Source organism: Mauremys mutica, chromosome 25, assembly GCF_020497125.1.
Source record: "Mauremys mutica isolate MM-2020 ecotype Southern chromosome 25, ASM2049712v1, whole genome shotgun sequence".
NCBI lineage: Eukaryota > Metazoa > Chordata > Testudines > Geoemydidae > Mauremys > Mauremys mutica.
Window position 1 is genome coordinate 2,067,900 of NC_059096.1, and position 13,694 is coordinate 2,081,593.

The following is a 13,694-nucleotide window of genomic DNA, read 5'->3' on the forward strand; positions in this document are numbered from 1 at the left end:
AGTGGCTTGCTTAATGCTACACGAGTCAGTGGCAGAGCCAGGAGTCAAGCTCGGGGTTCAGCTGATCGCCATATTTGGGGTCGGGAAGGAATTTTCCTCCAGGGTAGATTGGCAGTGGCCCTGGAGGTTTTTTGCCTTCCTCCGCAGCATGGGGCAGGGGTCGCTTGCTGGAGGATTATCTGCTACTTGAAGTCTTTAAATCAGGATTTGGGGACTTCAACAGCTGAGTCAAGGGAGAGAATTATTTCAGGAGTGGGTGGGTCAGCTTTTGTGGCCTGCATCTTGCGGGAGGTCAGACTAGATGATCATAATGGTCCCTTCTGATCTTAAGTTCTATGATTCTATGATTCAGCCTGGTGCCTCACCTGCTGGATTGCGTATGCTGCCTGCTCTCTGGAGGGGCAGTGGAGTCCTGCAGGAGGCCAGAACAGGCATTAGGAGTCAGTTCCTGACTTTGCCACTGACTCACTGTCTGACCTTGGACAAGTCACTTCTCTCTGAGCCTCAAGATACCCATCAGTAAGTAATATGGGCAATGAAAAAAGCACGTTACCGAGGATTTGTAAGGATTCATTATTGTTTGTAAAGTGTGTTGAGATCTGTGAATGGAAGTTGGTTTTTTTTCTTCTTCAATTTAACGAAATGATGTTATTTAGGGTTGCGTTGCAGGAAGTTCAGAGGCAGTTTTCAGCATGACCCGGTTTTACTTTTGGTGCTGTGAGATAAGAGCTAATTGCCTTAATGTTCTGTTTCCTGGCTTTTGACTGTTTTTAATAACTTAACTACAACCACTTCTAGTGAGGGACCTTCTAGCACTCGGTGCAATAGCCTGGGCTCGTGCCAGCTAAAAGCAACATGGGGCTGTGGCAAGCCCTGAGTTGCAGCAGTTGCCTGCTGTGTTTGTTCTGGGAAGGATGTACAGTCCCGCTGCTGTTTGGGGGCAACGGGGAAGTGGGAGATCCTGCTGGAGGTGAGGGCCTGAGCAGGCGTGGGAGTGAGCACCTGCAACGGGCGGCCTCTAACTGCAGTGGCGGTGGGGGGTGCTCAGCAGCTCCTGGCCGGCTGGGCCCGAGATGGCACAAGATCAGCTTTCTGCAGCCAGCCCCAGCCCGCCCTGCACTGGAAGATGCGCTGGGTGATGCCAGCCCAGCAACCTCAGGGGCTGAACGGGGCTGTCCCCAGGGGACAGGGTCACTGAGAGCCACAGCTGGGATGTCCTGCAGTGACAGGGCAGATCCAGCTCAGCCCCCTGCCCCTGCCCCCCATGAGCCCTGCCCTCAACGCAGCAGCTCTTGCATCCTGACTCCCAGCCCCCCAATCCTAACGCAGTCCCACCCCCAGCCCCACACCCAGCCCCCCAATCCTAACGCAGTCCCACCCCCAGCCTAACAGCCCCCCAGCCCCACACCCAGCCCCCCAATCCTAACGCAGTCCCACCCCCAGCCTAACAGCCCCCCAGCCCCACACCCAGCCCCCCAATCCTAACGCAGTCCCACCCCCAGCCTAACAGCCCCCCACACCCAGCCCCCCAATCCTAACGCAGTCCCACCCCCTAACCTAACAGCCCCCCAGCCCCCCAATCCTAACGCAGTCCCACCCCCAGCCTAACAGCCCCCCAGCCCCACACCCAGCCCCCCAATCCTAACGCTGTCCCACCCCCTAGCCTAACAGCCCCCCAAGACTTCCCCATAACTCTAACCCCAGCCCCAGAGTTTAAACTACCAGCCCCGCCCCCAATCCGGATACAGCCCCCCCCCGCAGTCCGGCTCCTCCCCTCGCGTCCCGGCCGCGGCTCCGGCGTTTCAGTTTCTGTTTCCTGGGCGAGGGGAGCCGGAGCCGCGATGGTGAGAGGGGGCCGGGGAGCTCCCCTGGCAGGGGACGGGGCGCTGGGGGAGCACTGGGGGAGGGGTGAGCAGAGCAGAGCATAGGGGAGCACTGGGGGTTGGGGGTGCACAGGGGGAGCAGAGCATAGGGGAGAGGCAGTGGGGGGAGCACTGGGGGTTGGGGGTGCACAGGGGGAGCAGAGCATAGGGGAGAGGCAGTGTGGGGAGCACTGGGGGTTGGGGGTGCACAGGGGGTGGGAGCAGAGCATAGGGGAGAGGCAGTGGGGGGAGCACTGGGGGAGGGGGGAGCAGAGCATAGGGGAGCACTGGGGGAGGGGCAGTGTGGGGAGCACTGGGGGTTGGGGGTGCACAGGGGGAGCAGAGCACAGGGGAGAGGCAGTGGGGGGAGCACTGGGGGTTGGGGGAGCAGGGCACAGGGGAGCACTGGGGAGGTGGGTTGGGGTGAGTAGGGGAAGCCTTGGGGGAGCAGAGCCCGGGTGGGGTGGAAGGCAGAGAGTGGGGCAAGGCGTGTTGTTATAATGAATGGAAGCCGCCGGTGTCCCTGATTTCAGGGTTCCCCGGCACAGAAGGGGCCCTCGTCTCTGGCACCGGGTGCCCCACGCGCACCCCCATGCTGCGGGATGGACGCTGCGTCCTGCCTAGCTCCCGACTGCTCGGTGCAGCGCGGGGGTGGTAGCCAGGGTGGTTGTCGTGGTGCAGACACTGATGGCCGAGGTTGCCCCAGCAGCTAACAGTCCAGTTTGGTTCTCCAGCCACAGGCGCAGTGCGGACCCCGGCAGCCGGCTGGAACTGAGCTCCAGTGGGAAGCCTCAGTGTCTGTATGGGCTGCCAGGGCCACCGCTGAGCAAGGGCCACCAATCAAACCAGTAAGAACGTCGGTGCATTTGTGGTTAGAGAAGTGACAGGCAGAGAGATGCCACGTTCCCCAGCATCTCTGCTTCCCAGAGTCTTTGATTCCCGTATGCTGCCTCCATTAGCCCCACAGAGCCCACCTCGCTATGGGAGAGTCAGCCGGGCTCTGTTTGTCCTGGGACAGCAGCAGAGCAGTTAGGGAAGGCCCTGAACCTGCAACTTCAGGAGCTGCAGGATCAGGGCCTAAATTGTTCATGGCTGGTAAATCCAACAGGGTTTCCAAGACCAGAGGTAGAGAAATTGCTCTTTGGCTTATCAGTGGAGCCAGTCTGAAACGGAAGAACTGATCGGGACCCTGTAGCGTCATCTCTACGGAGTTGATTTTCTGCCTCCTGCATCGGTCCCTGGAGGAGAGAAATGCTCCTTAAGGCACTGCGGGGTTAGAGGGTGTTTGGTGAGCTGCGTGGAAACCAGGCCAGCGAATACTGACCGTGCTGGGGCCTGTCTCTTAGCACTGACCCCTTCCTCCGAATCAATCTGTGCCTGCAGATTCCTGAACTGGAGAAGGCGACGGTCCACATGAAGAATCCCGAGCACGTGCAGCGCGTCATCTCAGCGCTCAGGAAAGAGGGAACAGACAAACTACAGGTTTCTCTTTATGCTCTGAGCTGTGCGGTCAGGAGTTTGCAGCCCATTCCTGTGGGATATTTCAGCATTGCCATGGCAGTGGGGGGAGGAGTAATAACACCCCAAGTTTGTGTGGAACCCATCAGCAATTTACGGCACTTGTGTACCTCCATTTCCGCAGTATGCGAGTCCCTTGCAACAAGGCCGTTAGCCTGACGGTGCCCGTGTGAGGTCGGGAGATGCTCTGACCTCCACTGGACGTATGTGGAACACAGAGACCGAGTGACTTGTCTGGGGAGGAACAGGGGCTGGAACCTGGTTCTCCCGAGTCCAGGCCGGCACCCTGACCACAGCCCCTCCTTTTGTGCTCAGCTGCTAGGGGCTCTCTATGTATGAGCCAGTCTGCGCAGCGCCCCCTGCCAGGAGGTAGATCACCAGGGCCCTTCTGTGCAGATGGGGAAACAGGCATGGCGGGGGCGGGGTCCCAAGTCTGAAGACGGCACCTGTGTCGAAGCTGGGAGTAGAACTGCGGCCCAGACTCTGCCTCCCTGCTCGGGACTCTTCCTGCTCTTCTCCGGGGAAGAGCCGCTCCTGCTGCCGGAGAAATACAGGCCCCTGCTGCCCACGCCCTGCCCCGTGCGCCTCTCAAAGCACAACATGCTGGGTCCGTTTCAGAGAGTGTCCTTCCCCCCCACCCCCTTTATGTCCTTCAGGTCATTTCGGACTTCGACATGACTCTCAGCAGGTTTGGATTTAACGGGCGACGATGCCCCACTTCGCACAGTGAGTCGAACGAACGCTTGTCCATCACTTCGGAGCTTCTGTTCCTCGCTCCTGTCTCTGTGGCCCAGTCTTGTAACTTCTGTCTCACCTGCACCTGTCACACCCACACCCACAGGCTGTTGCTAAGCCCTGGCATTCTCCTCTCCAACCATCTCTCTTGATACAGTCCCTTCTGCTGCCGAAACTCTGCTCCACAGCTTGGCTGTCGCTCATACCGATTGCTCCGCCTCCCCCACCCCATCCAAAATGCCGCTGTGCAGATCACCCTCCTATCTCATTGCTCCACCCCACCCCACAGCCCCTTCTCTGCTTCCTCCTCCCCTTCCGGGCTACTCTCTTCTCCTCCTGCACCTCCCTGGCTCTTTACTCACCGCTGCATCCTTCCCACCACTTTCCTTCCTACCACCCACTGTGCTCAGAGCCCCCTCCCAAGCCCCGTGCTGACCTTGTTGCTACGCAAATTCCTCCTTCGGAGAGAGGCCCTAATGGGTCCTGATTTTCAGGACGTGCTGAGCACCCGCTCTCTGAAAGGGAGGCGCCTGTCAAATGTCTCAAGTTGGCATCCAGAAATTGTGGCACCCAAAATCACTTGTCATTTTTGCAAGTGTCGAGTCTGGTCTTTCTGTGGGGTTTGGAAAGGGCCCTCGTGTGTTTTCCCGGGGTTGGTAAGTGGCTGTTTATGTCTTTCCAGATATCCTAGATAACAGCCGAATCATTAGCGAAGAAGGCAGGAAGAAGGTACGTTTAGTGCTAGCAGACTCCATCTCTTTTGGCGCTATGTACAGCCCGGGCTGCTGCTCCTGCTAGGGGTGGGCTCCCTGGGGACACTAGAGACGGGTTTGAACGCAGCCCTGAGGCAGACGTCACCCCCTGCCAGCAAAGAGAACAGAACAAGTTTCCAAACAGCATTTCAGATATGGGAGCACTTGTCGGAGTTCAAGGGAAGTTTTACAAACCTGTCACCACACCCAAGCATGGGCATTTCATGTCAAAGAGAACAGTGATAAATAGTGAGCAAAGGACACTAATCTCTGTCTAGAACAACTTAACCTTGCTGACTCTCAGCTTGATTCCTAGAGCAGTATGAAATATTTCCCTTGGGACCCCGTGAAATTGCCACAATACTCAGTTGTTTCATGAACAATTTAGGGTTTTATTTTTAAGCTGTGATGCATTCGTGAATTCTGCAAATACTCTACTTGCTTGTTGCTAAAGTCTCTTTCTCGATGCCCCTAACTGTTCACTGCATTTTCTGTCTAAACCCATCAAACGTTCTAGTTACAAGACCTACTGCACTATTACTATCCGATTGAAATTGACCCCAACCGGACCATGGAAGAAAAACGTCCCCTCATGGTGGAATGGTGAGTGACTGTGTCTGAGGAGCTAATTTCGTGAGCTCGAAAATAAGTGGGTAAACAAGAAGAGAGGGCGGAATTCAGTCCCCTGAGTCCCTTGCATAGCAAAACTCACTGTGCAGCGGAAGTACAGTTTAGTGATAGTCCATCTTCCCTTTTCTCCAAGGGCATGAAGCGTCCTTTCTGGTCATATGGCCTGGTAGATCCAGTTACAGAATGGCAGTGCTGTGGACAAACAGCAACAGCAAGGAGCACATGGAGAGGGAGGAGCAGGTTTCTCTCTGTTGTATAGTTAACTCCGGCAGTCGTAGTGCCATCATGATCTGACTTCATGAGATCTCAGTGGATTTGTTGGATCCAGAAGATTTAGGTGCAGACTTGCAGCTCTGGAAGTAACGTTCCTGATAAGAAAAGGATGCAAGGGAGAGTAGGTCCCCTTTGAGCGCAGGATATGGCAGCGACAGGCGGCTCTTTGAAAATGCAGCTGTCAGAAGTAAGCCTGTGGCTTCTGTGTCTGAGAAGGAAACACCAGTTCCTTCCCTTTCCTTTCTTCCTTGTGGGTTTCATTATTCCCCACCCGAGCGATGGTGCATCTGGCACAGCTGTAGTTTCGCTGCCCTGCTCTCACATCCTCCACAAAAGGGATCCCAAAAGGCCTGGTATTTTGGGCTGTACCGTATCCCAAAAGGCCTGGTATTTTGGGCTGGGTTATTTTCCAGCTCTGATCATCAGTCCCTGGTAATAGATCACCAGTGGCTGCACTGAGGAGTGCTGGAGAAAAAACAGGGCAAGTCGGACATTTGTGTCGGGTGCCCAGATAGCCTGGTGGTGAATGCAATAAAATGCATCAATTAAGTCAGTCCTATCAGCCTTCCCCAGGCAGCCTCCTGCCCATAACGAGCCTTATGTGTGAAGCAGAGAGAAAATTGAAACTCTCTTTAAACAACAGTTAGTCTGATGGGCGGCGTCTTGGTCACGACTCCGGTAATTTCCCCTAGGTCAGATCCTAGAACAAGGGTTCTCAAACTGGGGGTCGGGACCCCACAGGGGTCACGAGGTTATTACATGGGGGTCGCGAGCTGTCAGCCTCCATCACAAATCCCGCTTTGCCTCCAGCATTTATAATGGTGTTAAATATATAAAAAAGGGTTTTTAATGTATAAGGGGGGTCGCAGCCAGAGGCTTGCTGTGTGAAAGGGGTCACCAGGACAAACGTTTGAGAACCCCTGTCCTAGAGGCTCACAGTCGGTCAGAACTGAAGCTCACTTTGGGATGTGTTTCCAGGTGGACCAAAGCCCACGACCTTCTGGTGGAACAGAAGATTTTGAAAAGTGACATAGCCAAGATCGTCAGAGAATCCGAGGTGATGCTCAGGTAGGGGGTTTGGGATGGTCTCTGCAGCTTGTGTCCTCTCTCTGTCCCTTCCCTGTGAGAGCACACGTCGCGAGGGCCCTGTCGCGCTCTCACTTGAGTTCTGGCACCTGCTCGTTCCATTCAGACCCCTGGGTTTGTCAGAGAGAGAAAAAGGGAGGCACTGAACTGACTTCTGAGAACTCTAATCCGCCTCCAAGTTGCTTCCTCACCCTTTCCAGACATGGCACCTAAGGGGCGGCAGGCCAGAACGTACCCCTCAAAATGCAACAACACAAACTCCAACCGAAGCCTTTTCTGCATACTTGGCTGCTCCTAGGGTTCCTTCCCGAGAACTGCTCCACCCACCTGTGAGGTCCACTCCCCCCTCCCATAAATCCAGGTGGGGTGGCAAGCCCCTTGCGTCAGTGAGTCGGCAGAGCCAACTCAACATAATCTGGCAGGATCATCAGTGACTAAGCAGCTGGGTTTTGCGGGCAAACGCTGCCAATCTGTTACAGATGAGATTTTTCTCTCTCCATGGACTGCCTGGAAAAGTCAAAAATGATGAAACCCAGCAGCTTTTTGTGTGGCACAGACACTACGTGTGTTCAGCCCACAGAGCAGCTGAGAGTCTTTCCAGCAGGGTGGCATTTGTGTTCGATTAGTGATATTTATTCTGGTGCAGAGAAAGCCGGAGCTTCTGTCTCTGATCTCAGTAGGGAACTGCGTTCCACAGGGAAAAACCTACTGCTCGTTTGTACTGGGCCCAATCTGTTGTGATTACTGTATTGTGGTAGGACGTGGAGGTCCAAGGGGGGATCAGGACCCTGTTGTGCTAGGGGCTGCACACGCGCAAAGAACAACATGTTCCCTGTGCCAAGAACCTACAACCTAAGAGCCCACAGGTGGCTGCAGCAGAGACAACGCAAGGTCTGATCAGTGTGATGAGCAGGGGTCACAGCCCACCAGCTGCCTGGCCAGTGTTACATCCAGAGCTTTGTTCCCTGGAAGTCTCTCTCTTACAGCCTATGGGGAAGCCAAGGACCATATTTCCTGTAGGTAATTTGCGGTTGGGAGAAATAGCGTGGGATGAGTGTTACCCCCGTCCGCTGAGAGCACTGGCTGGGTGTACATCTGTGCAATAGATTTAACAGGCATCATCTTTCCTGGGAGCTTTGCTGCCTAAGGATTAAATTCCTTTTCCAGACCAGCTGAGCTGTATGGTCATGGATTCCAGGGGGGAAGGGCAGTGATTATTCCAGTATCTATACGCCTGGCAGTAGAAGGCTGCATTGTCCAGGGACCTGAGGTCAGGGACTCTTGGGCTCTGACACCAGCTCTAACGCTGCCTTCCCCTACGACCTCGGACAAGCCACGTCCCCTCTCTGTGCCTCGGTTTCCACAGCTGCTGAAGTATTGGTCAGCGTTTCTAGACCAGAGCGCCGTCAGTTTAACAATGGGCTCTGCAGTCTAGCAGAGGCAGGTCTAACATGATTTGGGGGCTGGAAGTTGAAGTGAGACAGATTCGGGCTGGAAATAAAGTGTCAGTTTTTAAGAGTGAGAGTCATTCCACTGGAATAATTTACCCAGGGTCGTGGGGGAGTCTCCGGCACGGACCGTTTGAAAATCGAGCTTGGAGGAGTTTCTAAAAGCTCTGCTCTAGGAATGATTGGGGGGAAGTTCTCTGGCCAGACTAGATCATCACATGACCTGGCCTTGGAATCGATGAAAACCCGGTGACTGAAATCCAGCCTAGAATGCTCGGGGAGCAACCCCTGCCTAGGCTGTTGGTGCGACCAAGGAAGAAGTCGTTTGCAGAGAATGCATCCCAGGTTTTACATGGAGCCCGATGCACTTTGGGACAAGGTTCAGGGAGTTACGTGCGCACCATAGAGGGTGAAATTAACCCCACACCAGGCCCATCCACTGCTGAATCCCTGTAGATATGGCGGGGTCCTTTGGGCAGGCTTGAATTTCACCCACAGTGCAGAAATAATCGATAACGTTTGTTGCTTATGCACCTTGCCACCAGAGCCATGATTTAAGGAACGCCTTGGGGCATGTAGCAGTCCCTGCCCACCGACTGTCCAGCCTCCAGTGGGGATGAAAGCACTTGCAGCACGGTGGTAGTGCGACGCGCTTGTGCTCTGGGGTGAAGGAAGCTCTCGTGACTCTGTCTAACGTGTATTCCCCCCTCCTCCCTCAGGGACGGAGCCAACACCTTCTTTGACCAACTCCACCAGCACAACATCCCCCTGTTCATCTTCTCGGCCGGCGTGGGCGATGTCCTGGAGGAGGTCCTCCGGCAGGCCGAGGTCTTCCACCCAAACATCAACGTGGTGTCCAACTACATGGACTTCGATGACAAGGTGCGTTGTGCGACGTACCCCATGCTTGGGTCACGTTAGCCCCGAGTGTGGGGCGGGGGGCATCTAGAGAGGGCCCTGTTTGGTTAAAACCCATCTGTCCATTGGAAATGTCACCCCTTGTTACCACAGCAACTGTTCCAGTTACTAGCACTGAAAGTGCTTTGAATGCAAATCCATCTATATTAGCTGTATTACGGTAGCACGCCAGACACGGGCCCCATCTGTAAAAACAGGAAGAGAGAGCCCGGCCGGCAGAGAGCCCGGCCCTACATTCACGAGGCTGGGGAAAAGTTATGCAATATACAAGCATCTACCTGGCTCGTCTCCTTTCTGTGTTGCACTCGGCAGGAGAACGTGGGCTGCTGCTCTTGGCTTTGTTTCGAGTCACTTTCACTCTGGTTTGGTGCTAGGCCCGTGATACCGTGTTTGGGGGGGGGCGGGGGCAGCGCTGCGGGAGGATGGGCGTTAACTTACCATAATTATCCTTAAAACCTATGAAACCCCCGGAAACAGCCCACTAAGTTGGGCCTGATTCCCAGTGGCTCCCTTGGGGTGGACATGGGGGCATGTAGGGGGTTAGCCACCTAGGGGTTCCCTGGTCTGTGAGGCCACCCAGGGGCCTTGGGGGTGCTCTGACTTACGCTTTGCTTCCTGTCGCGCCCTATAGAGCCAGGGAAGCAGAGAATAGCCCCATTCGCTGCTCCCCAGCACGTCCCCGATCCGCCCCTGACACTGCAGCCACTGCAGAGCATTTGCATCCGTTCTGCACAAGGCAGATTCCACCCAGTTAAAGGCCCCTTCATGCTGCCAGAACGGGGCCTGAGTGGCCGAGACTTAGGCCCTTGCTCCCCTGGTGGCCTGGGAGCCCTTTGGAGGGGTGGAGATGCCACCTCTGGGTGGTGCTGAAGGGCTCTGGTCCTGTGCGCAGCCCTCCAGCGAAGGGGTAGATTGCTCTGGAGCAGGGCCCTGGGAGAGCATGGGACAGTAGGTTTCCCAGCTGGCTCCACTAAGAGCATCTCTAAGAAAGGTGCAAACCGTGCTGAAGTGTTGTTCCTTCAGCCCCGAGACACCCCAAAAATCCTCCTGTCTGTCTGCCCGTCCTTTGCTGCACAGGGCGTCCTGAGACGATTTAAAGGGCCGCTGATCCACACCTACAACAAGAACAACACGGTCCTGGAGAAGACGGAGCACTTCCAGCTGCTGAGCAGCAGGACCAACATCATCCTGCTGGGGGACTCGCTGGGAGACCTGAGCATGGCCGACGGGGTTCCCAACGTGGAGAACGTCCTCAGAGTCGGATTCCTGAACGACAAGGTGAGCGCGAGGGCAGAGGCCGCGGGAGGCTGTCTGCCCTCCCAGCGTTCTCGGGGGAGTGCGGGTGGGAGGAGCCTATGTGCTGCAAGAGAAGTGTGCTATCTGGCGTGCTGTATGAAATGAGTTTGGTGGGTCTCAGTCCAGGTCCCACGGGGAAGGTGTCCACATCACACCTGACCCCCTTGTTCACCCCTCAGCTGAGCTGGATGGATCATCCCTCCGTGGCCGGGCGGGGCTCCTGTGCTGGGTCAAAGGGGAGAGCTGCACCCCATGCTCTGGAGATGCTGCCTCTAGGGCTGTTGGTCGGTACCTGAATCCCCAGTGCGGCTTTCACGGGGCTCCTGGAGTTCTGAGCTTGGCAGCCGGCCGTGCTCATTCTCAGCTGCTAATGTTGCCGCCCTGTCCTGTCCCCTCACCCCACGGCGGCTCTGCAGGTGGAGGAGCGACGAGGAAAGTACCGGGACGCCTATGACATCGTGCTGGAGAAGGACGAGACTCTGGATGTGGTCAACGGGATCCTTTGTTACATCCTGGAGCCCTGAACTGAGCGCCCAGGATCCTGACTTCGGCCTCTCAGGATGGTGTCTTGGCACCGTGCTTCCCATGGCAGAGTCAGGCCAATTTGAATCCATCTTGATGCCCTCAGGAGTTCCCTCCCCCCCACCTCCCGGCTCCCTCCTGGGCTTTTATCAACACCCTTTTGTTCGTCAGTCCGGGGGTTGAGGGGTGAGCTGGAGAAACTCTCTGCTTGCCCCAACTACCTCCCCCATGTCTCTGCTCAAACCCCAGCCCCCAAGCGGCGCAGCTCCTGGCTCGTGTCCCAAACCCCTGGAAGTTCAAGGCCACTAACGCGAGGTCGTCGTTTGGCAGGCGGCCTGGCTGGCGACTGTCACAGCGACGCAGAATTAAAGCTCCCTCGCAGGGCTGGGGACCAACGCGTTTAAATGGGTTAGTTCTGCTGCCGAATCGCCTCTGTCGGGGAGCGGGCCCCTGTTTGTTGTGGGTCCATCACAGAGCGTTCAGGCCAGACTCCGGCTGCATGGTTCAGCTGCACAGCAGAGTTACAGCCTGGCCTCTGCTGGGGGGCGCAGGTGTCTGCAATTTGCTGTGGAAACCCTACAAATCCCCTGGTCAGTTCTCTGCTCCCTCTGCCTGCAACCTACTGGGACGTTCATGGGCGTCACTGGTGGCTGGAGAGGGGACCAGAGATTTTAGAGAGCATAAGCCCCACCCCTGTCTGTGCACCGACCTGTTATGGGTGGAGCCTGGAGCTACTCAGCATGGTGGGCGCAGGTGGGAAATATGGGTTGGGGGACTTGTCGCTTGGAACATTAACACGTTGGGTGTGTGAGATGATTGTGCAGCTGCAGTGATGCTTAAATGGGTGGGACTCTTGTGAGGATTCCTGTCCGAGAGCCGCTTGTGTGATGAACACAAGGGCTGAGTTTGGTCATCCCGCGGTGGGAGAGGGTTTGCTTGGCTGCTGTGTTTTGCTGGGAGAAGGACTGGGTTGTGGTGTGCAGTGAATCCCACTGGCAAACGGCTCTCGCTGGAGCAACGAGGCTTTGCTGGCCATTCACGTTGCTGTGGAGTGGAATTGTTACAGCTGATAAGTCAGGCAGCAGGTTTGTCGTGGGTGGACGGGGGTGTTGGGGGACGCAGTGGTAGCCATGGGTCCTTGGGGTGGGTAGTTTAAAGGGGGCTGGGAGGCAGGGAGGGCGGGCAGGCTAGTTGCGTGGGGCTTTTTAAAGTGTGACTATTGTATAACTAACCCCTTGTGCCGGTTCTGGGGTCTCAGGGCAGCACTTCTGTCAGCAACATAAAATCTCTCTCCCTCAAATGGAAAAAAATGGAAAAGAAAAGCAGTGCAGCCCCTCTGGGAGTCTGTCTGCTGGGACTCCCTTCCGGGCATGACAGTCACACTGGCCTGGAAGAGGGCTGATGCTAAGCGGGTGTTCTGGGTCCCCCACGTGTCCGTGGAAGCGCTGGGTGTACTTGCTTTACTGTGCAGAAAGCTTTCTTTAAGGGTCGGCGTTTCCAAAGGAGCAGGAACCCCATGTCCCTCATGCCAAGTTCAGCCGTCTGGCCCGGGTATGTGAGAACTGCCCACCATGGCAATCTGGGCTCTGCCTCAATGGCATTTAACTCATCCTAGGGGGACCCAGACTCCTGCACTCGGCAGCTGGATGGGGACAGGCAGCTGCTTATCGACTGAGCTTGGCCTGCTTGCTGCAAACATTCTGGGAGTGCAGATGGCTCTTTCAGAGCTCCCCGTCCCGCCGTGTAAAACTCCATCTCCTTTCACGCTCCTCCTGTCGGGGAGAGCCAGAGGCAGCTCCCACCCTGCAGTCTCCTCGGTTCCTGGCGAGGTGCCGTCCACGTGGCTGTCTCGCTGTGACCCAGCCTGGCACTAGCAACCCGGACCCCTGCATTGTTTGGTAAGCGAAGGCACTTGTCATTTGGCTTGTAGGAGCTGGGCTGGTCCGGGTTCCCAGGCAGCCATCTGGCTCGCTTGCTGTGTCACGGTCAGATGTAAATGTCACTTGGGCGGGGGGAGCAGGTTTTATTCCGCTTGTTGAAATAAATACGTTGGATAAAGCCGGCGTGTGAGTGGTTTGTGAGCTCGCAGTACAGCGCTGCCTGGGGGGCCCGCCGAGCATACACAACTTACAAAGGTGGGTGTGCGAGTTATCCTCATGTTCCAAATGGGGAAACTGAGGCACGGGAAGGTGAAGCGTCACAACTAGCGAAGGAAATCGCATCTCCTGACTCGCTGCTCTAAGCCGTAAGCTTGCTCTGCTTCGCTACCTGAGAGATTCCAAGGGGAAATGCAAAGACCTGCGTCACTGCAGAGATGGCTAACGCAGCATCCTGTTCCCAACAGTGCAAGAGAACCTGCAGTGGGTTTCTGACCCACCCTGTGACCAGCACCTCTCCCCGCTAGGCAGCCTGGGGCCAGCCACTCTTCCCGAGGGCTCGGAGGTTGGAACAGCCTCAGCTAAAAATCTTTAAAATGTTTTTAGCCCTTCCTGAATCTGGGGGTGTCTGTGGACGGGCGGGAGCCCCTGAAGGAGACGAAGCCTTTTCCAACCCAGTGCCGCAGACGCAAGAAGCCTGGATGGGAGGCTTATCCAGCCAGACCCTCCACTGCTCCCCCCACGGACAGCGAACACAGACCCGCGGGTGGGGACCCC

The 13,694-nt window shown here is 56.2% G+C and overlaps 1 protein-coding gene across 2 annotated transcripts; it reads left to right on the forward strand.

Annotated features, from left to right (window-relative positions):
* Positions 1–347: 347 nt before the first annotated feature.
* NT5C3B (5'-nucleotidase, cytosolic IIIB) lies at positions 348–13,098 on the forward strand. 2 transcript variants are annotated; one of them, XM_044999630.1, is made up of 9 exons: positions 348–519; positions 3,246–3,344; positions 4,037–4,106; positions 4,798–4,844; positions 5,385–5,470; positions 6,749–6,838; positions 9,024–9,186; positions 10,300–10,500; positions 10,935–13,098. In XM_044999630.1, the coding sequence occupies exons 2-9, from the start codon at positions 3,276–3,278 to the stop codon at positions 11,040–11,042; spliced, it is 834 nt and encodes a 277-aa protein (XP_044855565.1). In that variant the 5' UTR covers positions 348–519; positions 3,246–3,275; the 3' UTR covers positions 11,043–13,098. The 2 variants fall into 2 exon arrangements, with proteins under 2 accessions (XP_044855565.1, XP_044855564.1); XM_044999629.1 differs by lacking the exon at positions 348–519 and adding an exon at positions 1,738–1,844.
* The last annotated feature ends 596 nt before the right edge of the window (positions 13,099–13,694 follow it).